This window comes from Microtus oregoni, unplaced genomic scaffold (assembly GCF_018167655.1).
Source record: "Microtus oregoni isolate MIOR12 unplaced genomic scaffold, Mior012 000019F_ref0000042, whole genome shotgun sequence".
Classification (NCBI taxonomy): Eukaryota; Metazoa; Chordata; class Mammalia; order Rodentia; family Cricetidae; genus Microtus; species Microtus oregoni.
Window position 1 is genome coordinate 29,027,401 of NW_024543078.1, and position 17,931 is coordinate 29,045,331.

General features: G+C 42.5%; 1 protein-coding gene across 5 annotated transcripts in view; it reads left to right on the forward strand.

The window, feature by feature from the left end:
* Cobl (cordon-bleu WH2 repeat protein) overlaps positions 1-17,931 on the forward strand; it is a 222,498-nt gene that overhangs the window by 96,709 nt on the left and 107,858 nt on the right. For 3 of the 5 annotated variants that reach the window (XM_041669022.1, XM_041669025.1, XM_041669023.1), the window contains exon 6: positions 4-78. The exons of the other annotated variants lie outside the window; for them this stretch is intronic. In XM_041669022.1, the coding sequence (XP_041524956.1) occupies positions 4-78 (75 nt within the window). The remainder of the gene's footprint in view (positions 1-3; positions 79-17,931) is intronic. 5 annotated transcript variants of the gene reach the window in all.

The window sequence follows — 17,931 nt, forward strand, 5'->3', positions numbered from 1 at the left end:
TAGGCTGAGCATCTCGGGCTGTCGGGTGCAGATAGTGATGAGGACCCCTTGAAGTCAGCGTCTGGAGGTGACTTGAACGTGAGTACTTTCTCCAGTGTGTGCTTCTGCTAGCCAGGTGGGACTTCTCACTGCAGATAACAAAACTGCAGATCAGCTTCCGTTTGCTCCTCTGCTTGGTTTCTGTAGTAGCTGTGGGTGGTTGCTTGTACTTATTTGGATAATATTCGGTATTTAGGCTTCTGTTCTCTATTCCACTGAGCATGGGCAGGAGAACCCTGAATTAGATTAGGTGAACCTACACTTGCTAAAGTTTTACTCATACTCCCAGGAGTAGGCTGATAGTTTATAGCCACTGGCTACCCAGAGCTAACATTTAGTGAGCTCTGTAACTACATTTTGTACACAGAACCAGGAAAGGAATCTCCTCAAACTCCATTTTACCCACATTTCATAATCGGCACCTAGAAGGTTTCCTTATAATTTTCAAATACTTGCAGCAGTATAATTCATTGCATCATATACGTGCTTATATGTTGAATGTTTTTAGTGAAGATCTGACATTTTCCTCTAAAATTTGTCTAGATAGGGCATAGGAAGATGGCTCGGTGCCTGGCACCCCCACATAAAGCCAGGTATGGCTGCTTTGTGTGCCTGTAACTTCAGATTGGAGGCTAGAAATGAGTAGGATCGGGGAGCTCACTGGCCTGCCAGACTAGCTGAAATAGAAGTTTCCAGGTTCAGTGAGAGATACTGTCTCAAAGAAACAAAATGGTCAGTGACAAAGGACGGCCAGTGTGCTCCTCAGGCTTCCACTTAACACATTCATTATTCCCCACACACATGCTTACATGCACACACATATACACACATGCATACATGTACACACGAATTACCTGGACAAACTTTCTGTATCAGTAATAATTTTACATTGCCATTCTTACTTTCACATCGATCGCTATGTGAAATCTTCTATCCGTTGTGTGCTTTATGCTTTAAAACATTTAATAGCAACTTGAAGTAAAGTCTGGTGGAGAAATAGCCATCTAAGATTTGTTTTATTTCGGGGGTTATATAGCTTTTAATTAGAAAACATTTTTATAGGTTAAGTTTTTATAACTTAAAAATTTTCAAGATAATATAATGATATTACATTTGTTGATAACAAATTATTAAACATGAGAAGTAAAGACACTGCTTTCTTTTTCTTTTCTTTTTTCTTCTTCTTTTTTTTTTTTTTTTTTTGAGACAGAATTTCTCTATATAACAGCCCTGACTGTCCTGGTGCTCACTCTGTAGACCAGGCTGGCCTCAAACTCACAGAGATTTACCTGCCTCTACCTCCCGAGTGTTGGGATTAAAGATGTGCGCCAGCACCGCTGAGTGCAAAGACATTTCTTCATAAAGTGAAAGATGGATTGTCTTTCACCTATTGCACTTACCCAGAAAAGCCTCAGTATTAATCCAGCACATCTTTCCACATCCACTGATACAAACTGCAGAGCATTTTCTATAAATAGTCTCTAAGGGTAGAGCAATTCTGTCACAACAGCGCCTTTTACTTCTTTGATGTCTTTCCAGACAATGCGCCCCAAGGCACAAGTAAACAAATTTTGTCTTCCAAATTTATTCATGGCCAAAACTTGGGAGCCATCAGATTTGTGGTCACCCTGGAACCACTGATTTCTGGGAAGTGTAAAGGAAGAAAAATCTGTGTCAGTATTTATCCAGTGCTTGTCATACTCACAGTTTTGTTTTTTTTGTTTTTTTTTTTACTTTTTACCAATGAGTAGTTTCTAACCTTATGTTTGTGAGTCTTGAAATCTTTATAATAGCCTTACTTTCTACTAATTCTTGCAAACAGATTCTTAATGACTTGCATTTTCATGAAGTGCAAGTCCTTTCTTGTTGTTAAGAATGTGGGATTTTATTTGAGAATGACCTTGGGTTTATTTTTTTCTCAAGGACTGGGGTTAGTGAAAGTTAGTCCTTTCAGAGAGTAGGAAATGCCTGTTATCTAAATTAATTGGTGCAAGAAGCCCTTATTGTTGGCCTAAGAAAAAGTCAAATTTACCTTAAGTACAAAAGCCTGATTACATTTTTTAAATTCAAGGCAATAAATAAATATGTGCCCGAGGTAATTATGTCACGTCTGCCTCTAACCACAGCTGTGCTGAGACGCACTAATTCTCTGTGTATGCACTTGAAAACGCAAGTTTAGTGCTCTGAACTTAAGTGTTTCCTCCTCTCAATGGCCTCCTATTAATGCGCTGTGGAAACCAGACTTCCGCCTTTGTTGGAGCCACTTCTCTTTGGCAAGTAAGAATGTTTGCAGTTTTGAGGATTTAATACAATCCCAGAAACTCTCCTGGGCCTGGGTGAACAGGGACACACACTTGTTCATGCCTTTTCCCATACAAATCAGCCCAGCCTGAATAGAATTCTGTAAGGATTTTAAGGCACCCTCTTCTGTTGTAATCTTAAGTAAGATCCTATCTGAACTAATCAAATCAGCCAGGCATTATGTTTGTTTTGCTATTAGACAGACTTAAATCAACAGAGGATGGCTTTTGATGCCTATAAACTCACTGGTCTTTTGAGCTTGTCTTTCATCAGTTTGTTTTATCCCGGAGATGTTGAAAAAAAAAAGTCTTCTAATATTTCACACATTCAATAAACAAACTGCTTATACATGAGTGGGGAACCTATTATATCCAAGGGCTTGGCATCTCACATGTTTGAGGCTATTATGTAACCAAGTAGAAACTCTTTCTACATCATTGAATGCTAGCTTAATTTCGCAGTAAGCATTGCTAATTTGGGTGAGCGATTTTGTGTGCTTAGAAGCATAAGAGCCTGGTCATGATGCCCATGGCTAGCTGGCCGGTTTAGTAGATAGGAAGGTGGATAAGTGGATAAAGGATGGATGGTTGACTCATAGGTGACAGAATCTAAGCAAAAACTTCATTTGAAATATCTAAAGCAGTTTTGAAAAAAAATTAAGATCCTACAAATATATGTAACAATAAAACTGTTTATTTGGAAGCAGGGGCCATATTTGTGGACAGACTGATTCAGTACCATTGTTTCAGTTAAGTTTTGTTTTAGAACTAATTAAGTTAATTATAAAGTTTAGTTGGAAAAATAAAAAAAAAACAGGAATAGCCAAGAAAACCTGAAAAACCCTTTGATTATTTCAAGTAGAGTTTGAAGCTCTGAAGAAGACTCTAACAGGTAGTCGAGTAACACAATAGGAAGGAGTCAGCTCTACAGGAGAATGGAATAAAGTCCACCAAGCCCTCAACAGCAGAGCAGGTGGGAATGACCGTGAAGAAAAATTAAAATTGTGCATGTTTTATAGCATACACAGCAAATCCAGAGATCAAAATCTAAGTGTGTGTATTGAAACCAGGCATGTGGCCAGCAGAAAACACGTGAATAATTTTCTAACTGTGGCTCAAACTCAAGGTGTGCTAATGAGAAATTCGATAAATTGGACTGTAGGGGAAAACATCTTGAATGACAGGATGGAGAATAAAGGCATCAGGAAGCAATCCAGGAGAAAGAAAAGGGAGAGGGGGAGACGATATGAATATGAGACTAGTAATAAATCTATAAACCTCCACATATTGCATGGGAGAGGGCGTTTAGAATAGAGAAGGCTGAATAGAGACTGAAGTTGATGTGTAGATGGGAATGCATAGACGATATCGGAAGAAAACTGGCGTATGTGGTATGTAAATTATTGAGCATAGCTTAGTCATGATTACACTTACTGCAAACTCTCATTACCTATTAGATGGCAAAATTTTGGAAGTTTATTCATCACTTGTGCTGGCTGATCTGTGGGTACTCTTTTTTCTGGGGGGGTATCATATAACATTTGTTCTTATCCTTTTTAAAATAAATTTAATACATTTTTTTCTCATTTTATGTAGCTATCCCTGTTCCTACTCCCTCCCCTCCTCATACCCCACCCTCACCCTTTCCCTACCCCCCCCCCATCCACTCATCAGAAAGGGTAAAGCTTCCCATGGGGAGTCAACAAAGTCTGACACTTCACTTGGAGGCAAAACCCAAGGCCCTCCCGCCTATATCTAGGCTGAGCAAGGTATCCCTCCAAAGAGAATGTGCTCCTAGATGTCAGTTCAAGCACTAGGCATAAATCCTGGTCCCACTGTCATTGGCCTCTGTGGGACTCTCAAATGTGTCACTAAGCAGAAAGCAAAATGCTTTAGCATTTCAAGTGGGGTTTTGATACTATCTAGCCAAACTATAAGTAGATTTATTATTCATTGCCACAGAAATTCTACTTTTAGAAATCTATAATACAATCTCCTTTGTTAGAGTCTGTGGTGATATAGGAGGCCATTTCTTATGACATTATTTGTAATAGCAAGAGCTAAACAACACCCACAGGCCCCTCAGTGGCAGAGTGAGAGGTTCAACAACCGTGATTCAGTATGATTTCCTGCACAACTGTGAAGGTAAGAAAATGATGGTTACCTACTGATGTAGAGTGTTCTTTGGGATATATATTTTTCCACTAGAAAAAAATAGTCATAATTATTTTTAATGTAAAGCAATGTCTGTACACGAAGCCTTGATATGCAAGGTCAATCACTGATTTTAGAACATAATTCAAGTCCTGGGATAGGGTGACATGTAATAAAATGGTGACTGTCACTACAGGTGACCTAAGCTGCTACCTCAGCCCTGCGTGGCCTCAGTGGTCAGCTTAGTGATATGATCAGGTTACTCTTCCTTTTGCAGACACAGAGAAACCCTATTTCCAGCTATGGATTACTGATCCAATCTGTTGAACTCGTTGAATCCTTTGTGGGTGTTTAGTATGGTCTCTTGAGTGTATAATTGACACGGCATTCCTTAAGAACACTGTGCTACCATTTCCTGTCACTTTGCCGTTGTCTTCTAGCCTGGAGGTACACCCTTAAACTGACCAGAAGGCAGGATCAGGTTTGCATCAGCAGTCAGGGTCACAGGAGCTCTCCATGTCTTTGTATGTTCTGTTTTGAAGGATCGAAGGCAGCCATTCCTCTTTCTAGTTGAATTAGACTGAGAGATGCCCAATATGTAGACCCGGTGATAAATTGCAAGCACTTCCATCTCCTGATTTCTTCTACTTTGAGGTCCGGTACAGGACTGAGTATTGCTTTAAGGGCTGGGAGGTGGTGGCTTTGGGACTCTTGAGAACTCCTCTGCCATCAGGCTGCCCTGTGCCTTTATATAACTTTTCCAGCTCCAGGAAGTAGACTGCTTGGAGGTGTGTGAGTGAGTGGGGGTGGGGGTGGGGGGGGAGTGCCAGTTTCTGTGAGACTCGGGAAAAGTACCTACCTCAAGGTCAGAAGTGTGGAGGTCAGAGGGGGTTGGGTCAAGTCTCTGTGAGACCAAGGACTGGTACCTCCATCAAGGTCAGGAAATGAGCTTTAGATTCCAGCCCAGCAGGGGAGCCTGGCCACGTTCACTTCCCCAACTCTACAACAGGAGAGCACTGTGTAAGGATTAGCCTTGCCTGACTCACTTAACACCACCACCAGGAAGCCTTTCTTCTGAAATGCTGAACACAGTTGAGTAGAGCCTTATCAGAGGGATTGCGGATATGACTGCTTTTTTTTTCTTGAGAAGCTGTAAGTAGTTTATCGTATCTATGAGACAAATAGTCCAGATAACCTACTTCTCAGGTAAATTCAGTTCCCATAGGCGAAGTTTACCTTATTCCAAGATTTAGCTTCCTTTGTTATTTGAATCAAATTAACTATACCCAGTACTTTTCTAATAGCTTCAAATGATTTTCTTGGAATCCCACATTTTCCAGGAAACTCCTCTTTCTATATTTGTGGAGGGAATGTGCTTTAGAGGATATGTCATTAGCTAAGGTACACCAAGCAAGGCATACTGACCTTTCTAGCATTTACCAGAGGAAATAAGCTACCTTTAATAGGCCCCATCATTTGGTTAAAAAAAAAAATTCCTGTAAGTACACCAATCTAAAATTCATTATCATTGATACTGATGTCTTGCTACTAAGAAGTCAAAGACTTTTTGATGAATGACTTAAAGAATCAGGGATCAAAACATAAATACATAAAATTAAAACTAGAGGCAGTTTATTTTCTTGCCCTGTAGGGGTTTTGAGGAAAACTGGTACCTTGGCGTTGACTCCCCTGGGGAGAAGGGAACCTCTTGCTGTGCTTGGCAGTGGATTCCATATTCAAAGCCCCCATAAACTCCCTGTAGTCTTTGCCTACAAGCCTAGCCATTTAGGACTCCAGAAAATAGGAAGGAAACCCATGGACACTAGGACATCTTAGGAAATGACACTAGAAATACCATCTTAAGGAAATCCTGTCATATTTCCTATGTTCTGTGGCCCGTCTTCCTTCCCGTCTGGTACTGGGCTAGGTGAAGACAATGAGCTCCCAGAGGCTGCGGAAACAAGTGCGTGGTGCTGGCTCTACCACAGGGTGTCAGTGTTCCCACAAGTACAAGGAATCAGCCTTGCCCTAGCCTGGAAAAGCTCAAGAAGGCTGTTTCTGGAACATTCACAAATTGCTAATAAGAAAATATACCCTGAGGGCTGAGCAATGTGCTTTTAGGGTAGAGCTGACTTTTTGCTAGAAATCAATTTTGTATAGTCTGTATCTTTACATTATATATTCAGTATTGTAAAATGAATAGCAGATGGCAATTTAAAGTGTATTTTTATTTATTCTTTGGGAATTTCATGCACGTATGCAGTATATTCTGATCATTTCCACTGCTCTCACTCTTCCAAGATCACAACACCATGTCTCTCTCCCCAACTTAATGTTCCCCTTTGGGTTTTTTTGTTTGTTTGTTTGTTTTTGTTTTTGTTTTTTGTTTTTTATTATCCACTGAGTCTAGTTGGTGCTGCTCATATGTGCATGAGTAGACTGGGAATCACATCAACGCTTCTGGTCTCCAACGTTTCCTGTCACCTCGCACCTCTCCCAGGCTCTCTCTCAGTGATAGAGCCACTCTAACACACATAGAGAGTGGCAGATTTGCTCTCCCCTCCCCCCATTTAAAATTACATACTTAAATGTTTGCCCTGCTATCTTCATAGTGAAAAGGGCTGGATGCATTTCCGTAAAAGGAAGCTGGGAGTCCAGCTCCTTGGGAAGCCATTGCCTTGCATGCCAGGCTCTGAGGAAGCTGGGAGTCCAGCTCCGTGGGAAGCCATTTTCCTGCATGCCAGGCTCTGAGGAAGCTGGGAGTCCAGCTCCGTGGGAAGCCATTTTCTTGCATGCCAGGCTCTGAGGAAGCTGGGAGTCCAGCTCCGTGGGAAGCCATTTTCCTGCATGCCAGGCTCTGAGGAAGCTGGGAGTCCAGCTCCATGGGAAGCCATTTTCTTGCATGCCAGGCTCTGAGGAAGCTGGGAGTCCAGCTCCATGGGAAGCCATTTTCTTGCATGCCAGGCTCTGAGGAAGCTGGGAGTCCAGCTCCGTGGGAAGCCATTGCCTTGCATGCCAGGCTCTGGGTTCTGTCTGCAGCACAGAAAAGAAAATGACTCTGGGTTGTGTCTGTTTGAATTTGGATTGTGATTTAAGCACTTACCGTCCTCCTACCTCATAAAGCCTTGTGTTTCCCTGTGTTGGGCCGATTTAAAATCACCACCACCCAGCATCTTTAAGAAAACAGCACGGTGCAGGCTCTTGGTCGTTTCTGGATAAAGCTCAAGTATCTGTCACTTGTTACTGTTAGTGTCACTCTAGCTATGACACCATTGTCTCCAAAACTGTTTCCATCTGGGATGTTTGTTTTTGCTGTTGTTGTGATTTTTTTCTTCTTCTTTTTTTTTTTTTTTTGGCTTTCTTTTTTTAAGCTTTGGAGCCTCTCCTGGGACTAGCTCTTGTAGACCAAACTGTCCTTGAACTCACAGAGAGCCACCTATCTCTGCCTCCCAAGTGCTGGGATTAAAGGCGTGCACCACTACCACTAGGCAGCTGTTGTTTTAACGAATCTAGCGGAATTAGTGAATCAACGAATATGGAAACTTTATGGCTTTCGCAAGACTGTGTTACTACGATGATTCCCAGAAGGGCACATTCCTGTTCCTGCCAGAAACAAGTACCAATTCATTGCAAATCAGCTCAGTTTTTTGTTTCTTTTTCCCATGACTCAGTTGTAAAACTCCTATACATTGGAGGTATATAGACCTCAATATGCAATTGAGAGTCTTTTTATTCGTGTACTTGTAAAAAAGAGTAATTACAATGTTCACGTTTGGCTGATGAGATGACTCAGCATGTGAAGGCACGTGCTGTCAAGTATATGACTTGAGTTCATTTTCTGGGACCTACATGATAGACAAGCGACTCCTGCAAATTGTCCTCTGTCTGACCTCCACATCTGTGTCCCCTCCCATGAAACAGATAAACGGAAAATTATGTTAAAATAAAATAGTCGTGTTAAGCCCTTCCTAGGGCCAATGGGGGAGCTGCCAGAGAGGCATTCATACTTAAAGCTTCAAGGGCTTTTTCTTCTGAAGCATTTGCAGTGAAAGTTCAAATTAGTGCCCTTTATCCAAAATACTTGACACAAGAAGTATCCGCAACATTTGTGTTTGGTTTTCCAGCTGATAGTCCTTAATTCAAAAGTTCAAAATCTGAAAGGCTTCACAATGGGAAACATAAGCATCATGTCAACACCCAAAACATTTGGAATGTCAGCGCTTCTTAGATTTCTAATTGTCCAATTAGAGATGCTGCGTTCATCAGCATCTGTTACCAAAGCAAAGGATCTTAAGATGAGGCTAGGAAGATGGCCCAGTGGGGAAAGTATCTGCCTCACAGGCATAAAAAACTGAGTTCAGACTTGCCAACATCCATTTAGAAAGGAAGAAGAAGGAAAAAGAGAAAGTGTGACAATGCGTGCCTGTAATTCCAGCACCGAAAGGCAGAGACAGGAGGATCTGGGGACTCACTGAACTCCAAGTTCAGTGAGAGACCAGGTCCCCAAAAATAAGGCAGAGAGCAATAGAGGAAGATACCTGCCTGCCATCCATGTGTATTTTCTGCGTGCAAACCCACACATTTGCACGGTAAGGTTAGAAAGAAAAGTATCTAAGTCGGTCTGGAATATAGCTTAGTGATAGAGCACCGGTGTGTCCTGCTGTGTGCATGATCCTGGGTGCCCTCTTCACAAACACACCACACACACATGCTTTCTCTCACTGTCTCTGTCATTGTCCCCCTACACCCCCCACATTAAAAAAAAAGGTTTATCTTAGGTCACATTTTGGAGGTCTCTATCTATAGTTGATTAACCTGTTGCTCTGGGGCTTAGGTAAGGTTGCAGATTGCAGGGAAGTGTGTGGCAGAGAAGGCAGATCATCTCGTGGTCAGGAACCCAAGAAAGACGAGGATGAGATTCAGATGTCCCTATCAAGGCTGTTCCTTCAGTATCTTTACATTAGTCCCCCATTTTGAAGGTTTCAGCATCTCCTCCTAGGTTCTAAGAGCGAAGTCATGGACTCTCAGGCATACTCCACATCCAGGAAGTGCAGATGCTTAGCTTAAAATACATAACAGAACCTGAAAAGTTAATTGACAGTCATTAACTCTTTTTTATTGAGTGGGTTTCACATCATGCACCCTGTTCCTATTCATCTCCCTGTCTCTTTGTATCCACGCTCTGCCTTTGCAACGTCCCCCCCCCAAAACAAAACAAAACAAAATAAACTTTAAAAGAAAAAAAAATATCGTCCTGAAAGCTGTAGTGAGTCAGCACACAGTGAGTCACACAGTAGACCCACACATCATTACCTGCTAGTGTTCATTGCAATGAGTCATTCGTCTGGTTTGAGTCCGTCGGCTTCTGCTACACTATCAATAATGGGCCCTCACTGGGACTCATCTTGGGTATCCTTTGTTGCCCTGTGTCGTGGAGATCCTGGGGCTTTGGGTCTGCAGGACCACCCCTTCACAAGTTCCAACAGTTCATAGATAAGGTGGAGTTGGGGTGAGCCAACTCATAGCCCTAGTTCTAGGCCTGAGTGGTAGGTGGGCTGGTCAGCCTGCCAACTCTCCCTCATCCTCAACATCAGAGAGAGCTCTCCAGCATGGCCTGGCTAGTTCACTCAGTGTCACAGGCAGCAAGAGGCAGGGCCGTTTTCCTGTTCTCAAACCCACAGGGCCACCTCACCCATACCACCAGGGCCATGTCTACTGTTCTGTCCAGGCAAGGTACAGGACCCACTCTCCAGAGTGCTGCAGCTGGTGAGGGGTGGGATCAGCTCTATGCAGCTCTTGGATATCAACATGGTCCCAGGGGACAGTCTAGACCAGAGATGTCCACATGGCCTTTAGTGGTGACATCAACACAGACCCCTGCTGCTTCATGACCACGGACCCAGACATGGCCCTCAGTGGCAACATGGGTCAGGACTTCACCATGGACTCAGGTGTTCCTTCACCTTTGAGTCTTCACATCAACCTTTCCCCGTCATGCTCAAATTATTCAGCTTTTCCCTTTCTTTCCCTTCTCTTCACCCCCTACTTGTACATGACAGTGGCTTGGAAGCACAGATGTTAAACTTCTTGAAAACACAATATTTGTAAGGATGCTGGGGGCAGAAAATGTCTCTCTCAACACACTGATTTGCTCTCTCTTCCCTCTACGTGTGATTTGATGTTTCTCACATCCTTAGTTCTCTCCCTATTCTTTAACAGATGGATACAAAACTAGACTCTCATTTGGTTCCATGTTGACTGGCTTAAGTTGCTTCAGATGCTAGGGAGGGGCGACTTGCAGAGTAATGAACCCATGATCATTTCCATCCAGGAAGTGGCAGTTCTGTATTCCCTGTGCCTAAACAGAAAGCTAGGATGCTCTTTGCCTCCTTTGTCTACTGTTCCACCTGTGACCCACTGTCAGGTCACCTGCTACCTTCAGGGAGCCCACAGAACAGCATGTTGTGGCACACCTCTGTGCCATCATCTTGCCAAGGCTGATGTCCCCAACTCCCAGCACAGTTTTGCAGCTACCTCCTGATTTTGGGGGTTTGTGGTCCTGGTACAGCCCTTTAACAGCTGGAGAGATGCTGTCTGCAGCCTCCTTGAGCCCTGGAGGTCTGGCTGCCTAGGAAGCGTGTGAGTCTTCCCGGGACCTCCTCATTTCTTCAGCCTCATCTTTTCTGTGCAGATTTGCTGTGCCTTGATCTATATCTGTGTGGAGAAAGGCTTCCTAGACTGTGATTTCCTCCTGGGTATGTCCTTTGAAATAATTGTAGAGTCTTTGTTCTACTCGTTGCTGAGCACCTGTGCTCTCTCAGACCTCTTGCTACCTTGTTCTAACCCCCTGGATTTATTTTCAGTTTGTACCCTGAGAATGTTGACCGGTGGGCACATGGCCAGCTGGGCTTTGCACATACTTATGATCTCATGTGCTTTTTTCTACAATGAGTTATTTCTTCCTGAAGCTGTCAGGTGTTGGCTCTTGTGCCAACCCTCTTGTCTACTTTCTCCCTGGGCTTAGCAAGCAGATGGGTGAAGCCTTGCAGTTATGGGCTCCCTGGGAGCATCTCGCCCCTGTATTTTTTGCAGTCCTGGAATGAGATCACATCTAGTTGTTTAGGACCTTGGACCAGGTATCTTGTGATATTTGTCTCCACCCCCGGAGCATTTTGAAAAGACCCAGAATTCCTTGCTCCTCCATTTGTTTTACATGCCCTTTCCTGTTGGCCAGCCTTTGCTGTGACTTCCAACTTAAATTATGTTTTATTGATTTTCCATCTTAAGTGAGTCTCTTGTTGACCTTGTCTTTTACCATGGCTGTGGACTCATGACTGGGGAGTCTTGAAGGTCCTCAGCATCCTGTTCCTACACTCAGGACTTCACTCTGCACCTGATTGTCCTTTTGCATCTTAGAAATGCTCTTAGCCCTAATTCATACTGAATTGCCAAGGACAGAGCCACCTATCCTTCATGCAAAGCTCACAGGGCTTAATGTTTAGCTATATTTATATTAATTGTATTATGTTTGTATTTATTTTAATCTCTGAAACACACAGGAAATACAAATGTTGTTGCCCCTCTAAGCCTAGCCCATCTCATGCTCCCCTCCCTGAGGTAATGACTCCTCTGAAGCGTCATTCCCCCACCCAAGGTAAGAACCCTTTTGAAACACTTATTCCTGAACAGGTGTCCATAAGCAGTACAAAGGTGTTATATATATATATATATATATATATATATATATATTAACAAATAAGGACTCCTTTATTTAACTGATAAATGAAAATTATATAACTTTTCTGTATAAGATAATGTTTCCATACAAACACACCCTATAATATAGCTGAATAAAGGTAATATCTCTGCTACATCGTATTTTTCATAGTTAGACCTTTTATATTTTCCATCAGCACTTTTCCAGCATATAGAACATATAATCATCATGATGTAAAGTAATCAGCTCTTCTGAAGTAATGGTTTATGTCAGGTCTTGATTCATGGAATAAGACCAATTAGTATTGATGGGGAGAAAGATGAGGGAGGAGGGGATAAGTAGATGGGAAGGATGGAAGGGGGAGGACGGGAGGGAGGGAGGATGGGAAAACCTTTGAAGGAAATGATAAACAGTGAGGAGCAGAAAATCATTCAGCCTCCCCCTGCAGCACTGAGCACACAGGCATGACCCTCACTGGCACAGACTGAGCCTGTCCTGATGCTGTGGGCCTGAGGTAATGGTACCCTGATGGAAGCCCATCCTACATGCTGGCCGTCCACTTCCTCACTGCTGTGAGTTGCTCTTAGTGAGAGAGGAGGAAGGCCTGGAAATGTAAGATCAACTCTTCTCTGAAATTCCATGAGAATCCTGAGGGAAACTCCAACTTAAGGGGACATTTGGGCTTCCAGCTCAAGTGTAGAAGAGTTTAAAGGAAACGGAGAAGAAAGGCTATGACGTAAAGTGTCCAGTTCTTCAGCCATATTGTTTTGTGATTACCAAGCTCATCCTATGTGTTTAACTTTGGCCGTGGTGTACACATGTGTGCCCATGTGTGAGCATGTACCTGGGATGTACATATGTATATAAAGGGTGGTTTTTAATGGCTCCTACTGAAAGCATGCAGAGATAGGCTGAACATAGGACCTGTTGCTTCGCATATGACCTCCACTGTGTGGTGACAAAGATGAAGTAATTCTTTCCGTGCCACAATGTAAGCAGTAAATTATATTTACATTTACACAATGCAAACTGCTCGTTCGTTTCCCAGATGTCCAGACCCAGATAATCACACAGAAACTACATTAATTACAACACTGGCCAATGGCTCAAACATATTTCTAGCTAGCTCTTATATCTTAAATTAACCCGTATCTATTATTTTGTATTCTACCATGAGACTTGTGGTTTGTTACCTCTTGCTTCTTGGGCAGCTACATGGCATCTGCCTCCTTTGGCAGGCTACATGGTGTCTTTCTGACTCCACCTACTCTCTCCATGTATTTCTGTTTGGATTTCCTACTTGGCTATACTCTGCTAAGCTATTGGTTGAAACATCTTTATTTATCAACCAATAAAAGCAGCACATGTACAGAAGGACATCTCACGTCATCACAGTCATAATGACTCCCTAGTCATGGCTAAGAGTGCTTCCAGCTGTTGGGGAAGCCATGCACCTGTAATTAGAAAGCATGCCTCTTTTGAAGGCTGGCCTCCCATAAACCTGCACGCTTCTGTGTGACACTTCCTGCCTTGGCCTCCCTGGAGCTGGAAGTCTTCTTTTGAGGTGGAGCCAGGGTGAACTTTCTGGAAAGCTTTCAGGGATTCATTGAGCTTCGCACTGAACTAATATGGTAAATTTGAACTTCATGATATTTTGGGGAGTTTTTTTTTTTCCTGAAAGGAAGAAAAAACATGAAAACTAAAAGTGTAAGAAAGGAATTGTTTGGCTTTCTCACTTGAAAATAGTGGTTATTTATTGTTAATATATGTATTCCGGCTTTTAATCTAAGTATTTGGAAGTAAAACTATTATATTTAATCTTAATTCCTAAGATAACTGTGTTGTCTTTGATATTTGTTTTCTTTTAGCATAATGGATTTCTGTCTTAGATGGGCTAGAAGCGGTGTGTGTGTGTGTGTGTGTGTGTGTGTGTGTGTGCAAGTTGTGAGGTTCCTCCCATTCTTACTTCCTTTTAGTCATGTTCAGATGAGCTACTCTGAATGCTGGAAAATTCCTGACTGACTTAGGCTGCCCTCCATAGACATCTTTTTAATTGGACACAGAATAGACGCCCTCAAGTAAAACATAAACAAGTAAAATAGCTGACTTAAATATTACTAGAAAGGGGGTGGTCTGCTTAAGCTCCATTAAATCTAGTATTGACCCTACTTAGTATGTCCTACTCTGTAGACATCTTCCCCTGAGTATTTATTTTTTTAATTTGGGGTAAGGAAGGGAGTTTGGACTCTGCAGATAAAAAGCCGTGAACTCCCATAAACTATGTAGACAGCCATTGTCACTACTATTAAAACGTTATCTTCTATGTACTGTATATCTAATGACACTGCCAAACAGTGATTCTGACTTCCTCTTTCCAGTCATCTACACGGATTTGACTATGTCAAAATCTACCTCTGCTGTCTGTGTTTGAGGTTTTCTTCCAACTTCAACAACCAATTGCAGCCTGCTTTTTTTGAACACTGGAGTTATTTGGTAGCGCATAAACGATTGTAACTCTAAAGGACAAGTGCCACTTACTAATTTTTTTCTTATTAGTCTTACACTTATTAATTCAGGTTGCATTAGACAGAGCGGCTGGAAAGTAGAGCAGAGCCATTAGCTACATGTAAAAGTGCCGTGTTCAGAGTACAGCCAGCGAAATGGACTTCTGCTCCAATTTGTCAGTATTTACATTCTACACCAAAGCAGATCACTGTGCTTTGGCAAAGCTATGATGCACATGAAAAAGAAATAACTTATTAATGCTAAAACGTCTGTCACAGTTGCAAAGCAACTTTAAATGCAGAGATCTAGAATAAGGCTCCCTCCTTAAAAGGAGAGAGCAGTACACTCAATTATTACTGGGTGTTTGTGGAAAATGGTGAGTGCCCATTCCTCTCCAGGATCTGCCATCTCCAGCCCATGGGGGTGGAGGTCAGGATGACCAGGCGCAGATATCGCCGATGACCCCAGCTTCACTGCATTGTTGAGAATGCTGACTCTCAAGAGGAAAAGGATATCCCATGTCCTGCAGAAAATTTATATGGCAGAACCAGAGGAGGAAAAAGCTTCAGTCTAATGTTTTTGTTGAATCACCAGGATATTGATTTTTTTTAAATACCATCTCCCAGGTCTACTGTCCCCTTTCAAATATCACCTCCTCCACTGCACACTGCAGTGACAACTGTGCCACCTTCTCTCTGCGGCTCTCAAGCCTGCCTAATTCATGGCCTAATCTGCTTGTTACCCATGAGGTGTATCCCGGGTGACTCACAGTTGCTGGTCTGTTCTCAGATCCAGTGAACAGCCTCAACAAATTTCTGCTTAGGGATGTACTTAAAATTGTGCCGTAACCCTCCTTCAGGCTTTCTTTTCTAGACTAACATCCATCGCATTCAAATAGCCTCTCATAGTGGCCATGTTCGTAGAGAAAGATGCTGTTATAGCAAGTTTCCAAAATCCAGAGGCTTTGATCTAACACACTCACCATTATTGAAAAGTTGTGGGAGGTAGACACGGGAGCAACAGCCTTTTAGCACAACACAGGGCCAGGGTGGCTCTGTTTGGTGACTGTGGTTAGTGACTATGGCTAGGTCTTACTCTGGAGAAGATAAACATGCAGTACATGTTTGTTTTATTGGAGAGCGTTTTAGAACACAGGTGTGCGCAGTTACAAGAGAGCCTAGAAAATGATAGCATTCAGCTTAGCACAGAGGTTGGAATAAAATGCAGGGAGGGGAGCTGGGTGCATAGCTAGCAGAACCACCATTACCCTTCTGTGAACGAAAGTTGCTGAGGCCTCCTTCCCCTGTCTGCCTCTGCTGTCCCTCACCCTTCCTTTCCTGGTGACAAGAACATGGAAGACTGGAAAAAGTAGTTTGAGTTTAGCAGCTTCTTTGTTAATTTACTTTGTGGGAAGAAAAGATTTCCCTGTATGGTTTTAACTTGTTGAACATGCTGTTAGAACAACAATAAGCTAAGTCATATTCAACATCTTATTTTATTTAAAAAAAAAATGTAGTTCCAGGCAGCATCTCAGTAAAGAGTTATTATTATTCAGATAAGTAGGATGGGATAATGTTTACAAATGTTTTAGTCTCAGAGTATAGATAATTCCTTCAGATTTTTCTGTCATTCTAGTGTATGTAAAAAGTATGTGCTGAGCTTCCTGTTAATGATAATACTTAATTGCTAGCAAATTGAAAGTAATATATCAAGAAGTATAGTAATATAACCTCGAAAGAAAGACCAGTTTTTCTTTATTTTATTTTTAAAAGGAAAACAAACTATTTTTTTTTCATTTTGCATACCAATCCCAGTTCCGACTCCCTCCCCTCCTCCTATCCCCTCCACCTACTCTCCCACCCCATCCCCATCCAATCCTCAGAGAGGGCATGACACACTGCTCTGGGGAAGGTCCAAGGTCCTCCCTACTATATCTAGACTGAGTAAGGTATACATACAAAGAGAATGGGTTCCAAAAAAGCCAGTACATGCAGTAGGAATAAATCCTGGTGCCACTGCCAGTGGCCCTGCAGTCTGCCCCAGCCATAACTCACCAGCATTCAGAGGTTTGAACATATGCTGTTTCCTTTCCTGTCCAGCTGGAGTTGGTGAGCTCCCATTAGCTCAGGTAGACTGTTTCAGTGGGTGAACCCATCATGGTCTTGACCTCTTTGCTCATATTCTCACTCCTCCCATTTATCCACTGGACTTTGGGAGCTCAGTCCAATGATCTGCTGCATGTCTCTGCCTCTGTTTCCATCAGTTGCTAGATGAAAGTTCTATGATGGTATTTAAAATATTCATCGGTCTGGCTACAGGACAAGGCCAGTTCTGGCACCCTCTCCTCTATTGCTTAGAGAAAGACCAATTTTATGTGACTACTTATCCTTGGGTGTCTAAGTAAAGATGGTTCACAGTTGGTAAGGCCCTTATATTCCAGGACCCACAGAAGAGGACAAAACTAGAATCCACAGTCAATTCTACAGGTGTGTGAATTTAGTATTATGAGCACAAAACTACAGTAGCTCCCTAAGGGTTTCAGCATATATAAAAATATGCTCCTCAAGGAATGAGGTCTCTATCATGTGTTCTCTTGGTCCTGCCTGTCTATTCTGAAAAATCTTGTAGTCCAACCATAGCTGAAGGTCTGAGCTGCAGAATCCTGGTGGGTCAGCCAGAACATTTCCATTTTAGGTCAGAGAAACAGAATTGCTCCTCAATCCATTTGCATCCTTTGTCTCTTCAAGGCCACCAAGTCTGCCCTGCATCCATATTCCAGGAGGGGAGAAGATGCTGTCTCCAAGCTCATTAGTGCTATCCATTAGCCTGTGTACAAAGCTGCTTTCAATTTCAGAATATTTCTGGCCTTCGCCAGCTTCTCCTTAGCAACAGAAAATAGCACTCCAGGAGTCCAGAGATGAGTGAGAAAGCTTAAAGCAGTGATTTGACAGCGCTAAGAAATACCTGGGGAACCTTGAAAATACGAATTCACGGTTTATTCCTTTTTTTCTTGCTTTTGGTTTGGCAAGTGTGCTCAAAAAGATGTTGGAGAGAGATGGTTTCTATACAGAATCAGTGACCTCTGCAAGGATAAATGCTGGAGCAGCTGGCAGGAGCTTTTCATGAAGCCAGAGGGAAGGGTGGAAGGTGAACCTTGCCACTGACTCCACCTGATTAGTACCAAATACCTGGGTCATCTGAAAGGTAGAAGTCAGA